This window comes from Engystomops pustulosus, chromosome 5 (assembly GCF_040894005.1).
Source record: "Engystomops pustulosus chromosome 5, aEngPut4.maternal, whole genome shotgun sequence".
Taxonomy (NCBI): domain Eukaryota; kingdom Metazoa; phylum Chordata; class Amphibia; order Anura; family Leptodactylidae; genus Engystomops; species Engystomops pustulosus.
In genome coordinates this window covers 212,089,904-212,102,760 of record NC_092415.1, presented here as the reverse complement: position 1 = coordinate 212,102,760, position 12,857 = coordinate 212,089,904, and the positions used below count along the sequence as shown (strand labels likewise).

At 48.0% G+C, this 12,857-nt stretch overlaps 1 protein-coding gene across 2 annotated transcripts in view; it reads right to left on the bottom strand.

The window, feature by feature from the left end:
- The window catches only part of SLC4A2 (solute carrier family 4 member 2), a 76,449-nt gene that overhangs the window by 38,878 nt on the left and 24,714 nt on the right, over positions 1 to 12,857 (bottom strand). Inside the window, exons 1-2 of one of the 2 annotated variants that reach the window (XM_072154566.1) lie at positions 7,758 to 7,853; positions 1,437 to 1,618 (exon numbers count right to left, since the gene is read on the bottom strand). In XM_072154566.1, the coding sequence (XP_072010667.1) occupies positions 1,437 to 1,496 (60 nt within the window). In that variant the 5' untranslated portion in view covers positions 1,497 to 1,618; positions 7,758 to 7,853. Of the gene's footprint in view, positions 1 to 1,436; positions 1,619 to 7,757; positions 7,854 to 12,857 lie in introns of those variants that run through there. The other variant, XM_072154565.1, reaches the window with a different exon arrangement.

Below are 12,857 nucleotides of genomic sequence, written 5' to 3'. Positions count from 1 at the left end.
CCCATGTAATATCACACATGTAATACACCCCTCCCCCCATGTAATATCACACATGTAATACCCCCCTCCCCCCATGTAATATCACACATGTAATACACCCCCTCCCCCATGTAATATCACACATGTAATACACCCCTCCCCCCATGTAATATCACACATGTAATACACCCCCTCCCCCATGTAATATCACACATGTAATACCCCCCCCATGTAATATCACACATGTAATACACCCCCTCCCCCATGTAATATCACACATGTAATACACCCCCCTCCCCCCATGTAATATCACACATGTAATACACCCCTCCCCCCATGTAATATCACACATGTAATACACCCCTCCCCCCATGTAATATCACACATGTAATACACCCCTCCCCCCATGTAATATCACACATGTAATACACCCCTCCCCCCATGTAATATCACACATGTAATACACCCCTCCCCCCATGTAATATCACACATGTAATACACCCCTCCCCCCATGTAATATCACACATGTAATACACCCCTCCCCCATGTAATATAACACATGTAATACAGCCCCCTCCCCCCATGTAATATCACACATGTAATACACCCCTCCCCCATGTAATATCACACATGTAATACACCCCTCCCCCCATGTAATATCACACATGTAATACACCCCCCTCCCCCCATGTAATATCACACATGTAATACACCCCTCCCCCCATGTAATATCACACATGTAATACACCCCCTCCCCCATGTAATATCACACATGTAATACACCCCTCCCCCCATGTAATATCACACATGTAATACACCCCCTCCCCCATGTAATATCACACATGTAATACCCCCCCCCATGTAATATCACACATGTAATACACCCCCCCCCCCATGTAATATCACACATGTAATACACCCCTCCCCCCATGTAATATCACACATGTAATACACCCCTCCCCCCATGTAATATCACACATGTAATACACCCCTCCCCCCATGTAATATCACACATGTAATACACCCCCCCCCATGTAATATCACACATGTAATACACCCCCCTCCCCCCATGTAATATCACACATGTAATACACCCCCTCATGTAATATCACACATGTAATACACCCCTCTCCCCCCATGTAATATCAGACATGTAATACACCCCTCCCCCCATGTAATATCACACATGTAATACACCCCCTCCCCCCATGTAATATCACACATGTAATACACCCCTCCCCCCATGTAATATCACACATGTAATACACCCCCTCCCCCCATGTAATATCACACATGTAATACCCCCCCATGTAATATCACACATGTAATACACCCCCTCCCCCCATGTAATATCACACATGTAATACCCCCCCATGTAATATCACACATGTAATACCCCCCATGTAATATCACACATGTAATACACCCCCCTCCCCCATATTTCATATCTTACTTACATTGTGGATAACAGATGACACAATCTCGTGGACCTCAGAAGACACCTGTGAGCTGCTCATGACAGAGGAACATACGAGCCGCCTGAGACTTTGTGTGGGGTCCAGTTTGGAGGGGTCAGGACCTTGGCTCAGCCCTTCTCCTTATCGCGCTTCCGCTGTAGCAGGCGTGGGGGCATCATAACCTGTGAGGATACAACGACATAAAAGATAAAGACGTAGAAGATCCCACAGGATCCGTGGGGAATGTGACCTGAACCCTTCACCCGGCATCGGAAATAGACGACCCACCCAAAACACCTGACACATCGAGTTACCCCAGGGATCCGAAATACCCCACCTCTCACCTGCCGTACAGACCAAATATACCCCACATGTGCTACATACACGATCCGACATACACATCATCATCTACCACATGTCCACCCTACACCACATCATCATCATCTACCACATGTCCACCCTACACCACATCATCTACCACATGTCCTCCCTACACAACATCATCATCTACCACATGTCCTCCCTACACAACATCATCATCTACCACATGTCCTCCCTACACAACATCATCATCTACCACATGTCCACCATACACCTCATCATCATCTACCACATGTCCACCATACACCACATCATCATCTACCACATGTCCACCATACACCACATCATCATCTACCACATGTCCACCCTACACCACATCATCTACCACATGTCCTCCCTACACCACATCATCATCTACCACATGTCCACCCTACACCACATCATCTACCACATGTCCTCCCTACACTTCATCATCTACCACATGTCCTCCCTACACAACATCATCATCTACCACATGTCCATCCTACACCTCATCATCATCATCATCTACCACATGTCCATCCTACACCTCATCATCATCTTCTACCACATGTCCACCCTACACCACATCATCATCTACCACATGTCCACCCTACACCACATCATCATCTACCACATGTCCACCCTACACCACATCATCTACCACATGTCCTCCCTACACCACATCATCATCTACCACATGTCCACCATACACCTCATCATCATCATCTACCACATGTCCATCCTACACCTCATCATCATCATCATCTACCACATGTCCACCCTACACCACATCATCATCTACCACATGTCCACCCTACACCACATCATCATCTACCACATGTCCACCCTACACCACATCATCATCTACCACATGTCCACCCTACACCACATCATCTACCACATGTCCTCCCTACACAACATCATCATCTACCACATGTCCTCCCTACACAACATCATCATCTACCACATGTCCAACATACACCACATCATCATCATCTACCACATGTCCAATATACACCACATCATCATCTACCACATGTCCACCATACACCTCATCATCATCTACCACATGTCCACCCTACACCACATCATCATCTACCACATGTCCACCCTACACCACATCATCATCTACCACATGTCCACCCTACACCACATCATCATCTACCACATGTCCACCATACACCACATCATCATCTACCACATGTCCACCATACACCACATCATCATCTACCACATGTCCACCATACACCACATCATCATCTACCACATGTCCAACATACACCACATCATCATCATCTACCACATGTCCAATATACACCACATCATCATCTACCACATGTCCTCCCTACACCACATCATCATCTACCATATGTCCAACATACACCAAATCATCATCATCTACCACATGTCCACCATACACCACATCATCATCTACCACATGTCCACCATACACCTCATCATCATCTACCACATGTCCACCATACACCTCATCATCATCTACCACATGTCCACCATACACCACATCATCATCTACCACATGTCCACCATACACCACATCATCATCTACCACATGTCCACCATACACCTCATCATCATCTACCACATGTCCATCCTACAGCACATCATCATCTACAACATGTCCTCCCTACACCACATCATCATCTACCACATGTTCTCCCTACACCACATCATCATCTACCACATGTCCACCCTACACCACATCATCATCTACCACATGTCCATCCTACACCTCATCATCATCATCTACCACATGTCCATCCTACACCACATCATCATCTACCACATGTCCACCCTACACCACATCACCATCTACCACATGTCCACACTACACCACATCATCATCTACCACATGTCCACCCTACACCACATCATCATCTACCACATGTCCACCCTACACCACATCATCATCTACCACATGTCCACCATACACCTCATCATCATCTACCACATGTCCACCATACACCACATCATCATCATCTACCACATGTCCACCATACACCTCATCATCATCTACCACATGTCCACCCTACACCTCATCATCATCATCATCTACCACATGTCCACCATACACCACATCATCATCTACCACATGTCCTCCCTACACCACATCATCATCTACCACATGTTCTCCCTACACCACATCATCATCTACCACATGTCCACCCTACACCACATCATCATCTACCACATGTCCATCCTACACCTCATCATCATCATCTACCACATGTACATCCTACACCACATCATCATCTACTACATGTCCACCCTACACCTCATCATCATCTACCACATGTCCACCCTACACCACATCATCATCTACCACATGTCCTCCCTACACCACATCATCATCTACCACATGTCCACCCTACACCACATCATCATCTACCACATGTCCACCCTACACCACATCATCATCTACCACATGTCCACCCTACACCACATCATCATCTACAACATGTCCTCCCTACACCACATCATCATCATCTACCACATGTCCATCCTACACCACATCATCATCTACCACATGTTCTCCCTACACCACATCATCATCTACCACATGTCCACCCTACACCACATCATCATCTACCACATGTCCACACTACACCTCATCATCATCTACCACATGTCCTCCCAACAACACATCATCATCTACCACATCATCATCTACCACATGTCCACACTACACCACATCATCATCTACCACATGTCCACCATACACCACATCATCATCTACCACATGTCCACCCAACAACACATCATCATCTACCACATGTCCACCATACACCTCATCATCTACCACATGTCCACCATACACCACATCATCCTCTACCACATGTCCACCCTATACCACATCATCATCTACCACATGTCCACCATACACCTCATCATCATCTACCACATGTCCTCCCAACAACACATCATCATCTACCACATCATCATCTACCACATGTCCACACTACACCACATCATCATCTACCACATGTCCACCATACACCACATCATCATCTACCACATGTCCACCCAACAACACATCATCATCTACCACATGTCCACCATACACCACATCATCATCTACCACATGTCCACCCTACACCACATCATCATCTACCACATGTCCACCATACACCTCATCATCATCTACCACATGTCCACCATACACCTCATCATCATCTACCACATGTCCACCATACACCACATCATCATCTACCACATGTCCACCCTACACCACATCATCATCTACCACATGTCCACCATACACCTCATCATCATCTACCACATGTCCACCCAACAACACATCATCATCTACCACATGTCCACCATACACCTCATCATCATCTACCACATGTCCACCATACACCACATCATTATCTACCACATGTCCACCATACACCACATCATCATCTACTACATGTCCACCATACACCACATCATTATCATCTACCACATGTCCTATCCTCAAAAACCACCCGCACAGTGTCTGGCGGACACCCCAGGACAGAGCCGGCTTTCCTAATCAGTCTGATTCTCTTCCTTGCGGAGATGTGGCTTCCCCAACAGACTTCACCAGAGAAGATGCTGATGCCAGTACAAAGCTGAAGAATGTCTCAAGTAGAGCCCCCACACTCCGAATGCCCTCAGCCTTCTCAGCAGGTAGAGCCGGCTCTAAATCCTCCTGTGATGTGCATATATCAGAGCCGGCAGGTAGAGCCGGCTCTGACCCCTCCGGAGATGTGCATTTATGTCCTCAGCCTCCTCAGCAGGTAGAGCCGGCTCTGACCCCTCCGGAGATGTGCATTTATGTCCTCAGCCTCCTCAGCAGGTAGAGCCGGCTCTGACCCCTCCGGAGATGTGCATTTATGTCCTCAGCCCACTCCAGCTTATTGTTGAGGAGGACATCCAAGTACTTATAGGACTTCACTGCCTCTGTGTCCGTCCCCTGGATGAGCACTGGCTGAGACGCAAGTTCACCACCATCTCCTCGGTCTTCCCAGCATTAACCCTAAGGTGGTTCTGCTGCCACTAGTCCAAAAATTCCCGGATCAGAAACTTGTACTCCTTGTTGTTCTCACCTGTAATGAGGCCAAAGATAGCAGACTCATCAGAGAACTTCTGGAGGTGGCGGCTACATGAATTGTCCCTGAAGTTAGCTGTGTACAATGTGACGAGGAAGGAGCCAGGACTGTACCTGGAGGTGCACCTGAACTACCTGGAGGTGCACCTGGACTACCTGGAGGTGCACCTGTAGTACTCATCATAGTGTCCCACACACAGTCCCGGCTCTCACATACTGAGGTCGGTTTGTGAGGTAGGTCTAGGGTCCAAATAGAAAAGGTGCTGGTCCACTCCAGCCAGGTCCAGTTTGTCCCTTAGTAGCCCTGGCTGTATGGTGTCTCCAGGTGATGTAGAAGGTGGGTGATCATCCCCCCAATGCCCGGTCGATAAGCGACCTGTAGGGCGTCCATAGATGTGCGAGAACCAACCTCTCCAAGGTCTCCATGGATTGGGATGTTAAGGTCCAATGGGTGAAGTGTTTTGGAGCTGGTACCACAGTTGTGGCACCGACAACCTCCTGGTCCTGCCGCCGTGGCCACCTCCAGGCTTCTCGTAGAGGAGGTCCATGTGTTGGTTAGTCTTCAGTGACTCCTCAATGGAAAAATGAGTCGTTGGGGCTCATTTACTAAGGGATTGATCGCCGCACTTTCACCGGGTTTCCTGAATATTTCTGGTTTGCGCAGAATTGCTCCGGGTTCTTGGCGCATGAGATTGGATTTTGGCGCATCGGCGCCGGCTTGCACGCGACAGAAATAGGGGGCGTGGGCATCGGACAACCTGATGGATTCGGACAAACCATGGAATTTAAAAAAGGATTTGTGTCGCAAGATTAGCGATTACCTGCACCGGGAAGAAGAAGGTGAACTCCGGCGGACCTCAGCGCAGCAGCGACACAGGAAGGAACGCACAATGTTGCCCTTTACATTTGATTCCAAAACGTTATTTAGAAATGGATAAAATCCCATAAAATCTCTTCTGGCGCCCCCTGCTCTCACCGTGCCCTTTACTGGGCCACACTGACCATCATATGAACCTGCAGAGGGCGACACGAAGACAGCCGCCACATTGCGGCTTGGGCTTCATGTACCAATGACATCTCCCGCCTCGCCCCCCCCCCAATCTCCCATCTCGCCCCCCCCCAATCTCCCGTCTCGCCCCCCCCCCCAATCTCCCGTCTCGCCCCCCCCCAATCTCCCGTCTCGCCCCCCCCCCCAATCTCCCGTCTCGCCCCCCCCCCCCCATCTCCCGTCTCGCCCCCCCCCCCCAATCTCCCGTCTCGCCCCCCCCCCAATCTCCCGTCTCGCCCCCCCCCCCAATCTCCCGTCTCGCCCCCCCCCCCAATCTCCCGTCTCGCCCCCCCCCCCCAATCTCCCGTCTCGCCCCCCCCCCCAATCTCCCGTCTCGCCCCCCCCCCCAATCTCCCGTCTCGCCCCCCCCCCCAATCTCCCGTCTCGCCCCCCCCCCAATCTCCCGTCTCGCCCCCATCTCTAGTTTCGGCTTGTAGTGATAGGACCGTGTGATGCGGCCAAACACGTGAGAAGGAGACAACAATGTCACAGGGAGAGAATATCATCCCGACCTCTCACAGCTGAGGGTTTGTAACTGTTGTATCCTGCAGCTTGGATTGGAGACTGATACACAGCAGTGACCCCTCAGCAGTGACCCCTCAGCAGTGACCCCTCAGCAGTGAGAAGTCATGACCCAGGACCTTCAGGTCAATGTCATGATGAGATTCAGAAGAAGGGTCCACACCAGTCCTGAAAGGGTTAAGCCCATCACTGGCGGGGGCTGCTGCGACCCCTGACCCAGAGCCCCAGAGACATCAGAGAAAGGGTTAACGTCATGACCATGAAGGGGTTAATGAAGGAAGCAGCAGGGAAGGGGTTAACCATGAGACCGACTGACCTGACATCAGTGCAGCAGCGCAGTCATGTGACAGGTGGTCACATGATCCCTCAAATGCCGAAACCTGCTGCAGCACAGCATGCTGGGAGAATCCGGAGGAGACCAGGGGGATGCTCTGCAGTAACACCACAAGCTGCAAGGAGGACGCTCTGCAGTCACCCCACACGCTGCAAGGAGGACGACGCTCTGCAGTCACCCCACACGCTGCAAGGAGGACGACGCTCTGCAGTCACCCCACACGCTGCAAGGAGGACGACGCTCTGCAGTCACCCCACACGCTGCAAGGAGGACGACGCTCTGCAGTCACCCCACACGCTGCAAGGAGGACGACGCTCTGCAGTCACCCCACACGCTGCAAGGAGGAGGACGATCTGCAGTCACCCCACACGCTGCAAGGAGGAGGACGATCTGCAGTCACCCCACACGCTGCAAGGAGGAGGACGATCTGCAGTCACCCCACACGCTGCAAGGAGGAGGACGCTCTGCAGTCACCCCACACGCTGCAAGGAGGAGGACGCTCTGCAGTCACCCCACACGCTGCAAGGAGGAGGACGCTCTGCAGTCACCCCACACGCTGCAAGGAGGAGGACGCTCTGCAGTCACCCCACACGCTGCAAGGAGGAGGACGCTCTGCAGTCACCCCACACGCTGCAAGGAGGAGGACGCTCTGCAGTCACCCCACACGCTGCAAGGAGGAGGACGCTCTGCAGTCACCCCACACGCTGCAAGGAGGAGGACGCTCTGCAGTCACCCCACACGCTGCAAGGAGGAGGACGCTCTGCAGTCACCCCACACGCTGCAAGGAGGAGGACGCTCTGCAGTCACCCCACACGCTGCAAGGAGGAGGACGCTCTGCAGTCACCCCACACGCTGCAAGGAGGAGGACGCTCTGCAGTCACCCCACACGCTGCAAGGAGGAGGACGCTCTGCAGTCACCCCACACGCTGCAAGGAGGAGGACGCTCTGCAGTCACCCCACACGCTGCAAGGAGGAGGACGCTCTGCAGTCACCCCACACGCTGCAAGGAGGAGGACGCTCTGCAGTCACCCCACACGCTGCAAGGAGGAGGACGCTCTGCAGTCACCCCACACGCTGCAAGGAGGAGGACGCTCTGCAGTCACCCCACACGCTGCAAGGAGGAGGACGCTCTGCAGTCACCCCACACGCTGCAAGGAGGAGGACGCTCTGCAGTCACCCCACACGCTGCAAGGAGGAGGACGCTCTGCAGTCACCCCACACGCTGCAAGGAGGAGGACGCTCTGCAGTCACCCCACACGCTGCAAGGAGGAGGACGCTCTGCAGTCACCCCACACGCTGCAAGGAGGAGGACGCTCTGCAGTCACCCCACACGCTGCAAGGAGGAGGACGCTCTGCAGTCACCCCACACGCTGCAAGGAGGAGGACGCTCTGCAGTCACCCCACACGCTGCAAGGAGGAGGACGCTCTGCAGTCACCCCACACGCTGCAAGGAGGAGGACGCTCTGCAGTCACCCCACACGCTGCAAGGAGGAGGACGCTCTGCAGTCACCCCACACGCTGCAAGGACGACGCTCTGCAGTCACCCCACACGCTGCAAGGAGGAGGACGCTCTGCAGTCACCCCACACGCTGCAAGGAGGAGGACGCTCTGCAGTCACCCCACACGCTGCAAGGACGACGCTCTGCAGTCACCCCACACGCTGCAAGGACGACGCTCTGCAGTCACCCCACACGCTGCAAGGAGGAGTTTGGTTTGAGGGCAGTATTATAGTAGTTATAGTCTTGTACATAGGGAGCAGTATTATAGTAGTTATATTCTTGTACATAGGGGGCAGTATTATAGTAGTTATATTCTTGTACATAGGGGGCAGTATTATAGTAGTTATATTCCTGTACATAGGGAGCAGTATTATAGTAGTTATATTCCTGTACATAGGGGGCAGTATTATAGTAGTTATATTCTTGTACATAGGGGGCAGTATTATAGTAGTTATATTCCTGTACATAGGGGGCAGTATTGTAGTAGTTATATTCCTGTACATAGGGGGCAGTATTATAGTAGTTATATTCCTGTACATAGGGGGCAGTATTATAGTAGTTATATCCCTGTACATAGGGGGCAGTATTATAGTAGTTATATTCTTGTACATAGGGGGCAGTATTATAGTAGTTATATTCCTGTACATAGGGGGCAGTATTATAATAGTTATATTCCTGTACATAGGGGGCAGTATTATAGTAGTTATATTCCTGTACATAGGGGGCAGTATTATAGTAGTTATATTCCTGTACATAGGGGGCAGTATTATAGTAGTTATATTCCTGTACATAGGGGCAGTATTATAGTAGTTATATTCCTGTACATAGGGGGCAGTATTATAGTAGTTATATTCCTGTACATAGGGGGCAGTATTATAGTAGTTATATTCCTGTACATAGGGGGCAGTATTATAGTAGTTATATCCCTGTACATAGGGGGCAGTATTATAGTAGTTATATTCCTGTACATAGGGGGCAGTATTATAGTAGTTATATTCCTGTACATAGGGGGCAGTATTATAGTAGTTATATTCCTGTACATAGGGGGCAGTATTATAGTAGTTATATTCCTGTACATAGGGGGCAGTATTATAGTAGTTATATTCCTGTACATAGGGGGCAGTATTATAGTAGTTATATTCCTGTACATAGGGGGCAGTATTATAGTAGTTATATTCCTGTACATAGGGGGCAGTATTATAGTAGTTATATTCCTGTACATAGGGGGCAGTATTATAGTAGTTATATTCCTGTACATAGGGGGCAGTATTATAGTAGTTATATTCCTGTACATAGGGGGCAGTATTATAGTAGTTATATTCCTGTACATAGGGGGCAGTATTATAGTAGTTATATTCCTGTACATAGGGGGCAGTATTATAGTAGTTATATTCTTGTACATAGGGGGCAGTATTATAGTAGTTATATTCCTGTACATAGGGGGCAGTATTATAGTAGTTATATTCTTGTACATAGGAGGCAGTATTATAGTAGTTATATTCCTGTACATAGGGGGCAGTATTATAGTAGTTATATTCCTGTACATAGGGGGCAGTATTATAGTAGTTATATTCCTGTACATAGGGGGCAGTATTATAGTAGTTATATTCTTGTACATAGGGGGCAGTATTATAGTAGTTATATTCCTGTACATAGGGACAGTATTATAGTAGTTATATTCTTGTACATAGGGGACAGTATTATAGTAGTTATATTCTTGTACATAGGGGGCAGTATTATAGTAGTTATATTCTTGTACATAGGGGACAGTATTATAGTAGTTATATTCCTGTACATAGGGGGCAGTATTATAGTAGTTATATTCCTGTACATAGGGGGCAGTATTATAGTAGTTATATTCTTGTACATTGGGGGCAGTATTATAGTAGTTATATTCCTGTACATAGGGGGCAGTATTATAGTAGTTATATTCCTGTACATAGGAGGCAGTATTATAGTAGTTATATTCCTGTACACAGGGGGCAGTATTATAGTAGTTATATTCCTGTACATAGGAGGCAGTATTATAGTAGTTATATTCCTGTACATAGGGGGCAGTATTATAGTAGTTATATTCTTGTACATAGGGGGCAGTATTATAGTAGTTATATCCCTGTACATAGAGGGCAGTATTATAGTAGTTATATTCCTGTACATAGGAGGCAGTATTATAGTAGTTATATTCCTGTACATAGGGGTCAGTATTATAGTAGTTATATTCCTGTACATAGGGGTCAGTATTATAGTAGTTATATCCCTGTACATAGGGGGCAGTATTATAGTAGTTATATCCCTGTACATAGGGGGCAGTATTATAGTAGTTATATTCCTGTACATAGGAGGCAGTATTATAGTAGTTATATTCCTGTACATAGGGGTCAGTATTATTGTAGTTATATCCCTGTACATAGGGGGCAGTATTATAGTAGTTATTTTCCTGTACATAGGGGGCAGTATTATAGTAGTTATTTTCCTGTACATAGGGGCAGTATTATAGTAGTTATATTCTTGTACATAGGGGGCAGTATTATAGTAGTTATATTCTTGTACATAGGGGGCAGTATTATAATAGTTATATTCCTGTACATAGGGGGCAGTATTATAGTAGTTATATTCTTGTACATAGGGGGCAGTATTATAGTAGTTATATACTTGTACATAGGGGGCAGTATTATAGTAGTTATATTCTTGTACATAGGGGGCAGTATTATAGTAGTTATATCCCTGTACATAGGGGGCAGTATTATAGTAGTTATATTCTTGTACATAGGGAGCAGTATTATAGTAGTTATATTCCTGTACATAGGGGGCAGTATTATAGTAGTTATATTCTTGTACATAGGGAGCAGTATTATAGTAGTTATATTCCTGTACATAGGGGGCAGTATTATAGTAGTTATATTCTTGTACATAGGGGGCAGTATTATAGTAGTTATATTCTTGTACATAGGGGGCAGTATTATAATAGTTATATTCCTGTACATAGGGGGCAGTATTATAGTATAAACAAAATCATAAATACATTCTTCTGTATACACAATTAGGAATTAAACAAATATAATCTCAGAGTAAATGTAACTTAGAGTCTATAGCTGCTGCTGCTGGAAAGGAAAAAGAAAAAAGCTAAATCAATAAATATAGAAATTAAACACCAGATATATTCCTCCATAATTTCCTATTTCTCTGGTCTTTTCTGACTTCCAGTGATTTTATCCACCGGAGCTCAGACCATATTTGGGATACCACAGCCGTGTAGTTATAGTCCTCACTATGTAGGGACACCCGGGTTCTGGCATGCCAGTGGTAATACTTTATCACTGTTATTATGAGATACATGGTTCCCGGATCTATATCACCATCTGGAGATGGGACGCCATAGATGATGTCCGGGTACTGGAGGAATTGCAGCCTCGGGATGTTCAGCAGGTCAGACACTTCCTTCCAGATCTTCCTCCCTCCCCAGCACTCAGAGATGAAATGCTCCATCGTCTCCTCCTGCTGACACCCCAGGGGACACTTCCTATCTGCCACACTCACAAACTTTAGGTTCCCTCTCACAAATAACTTCCCATGTAGTGACAAC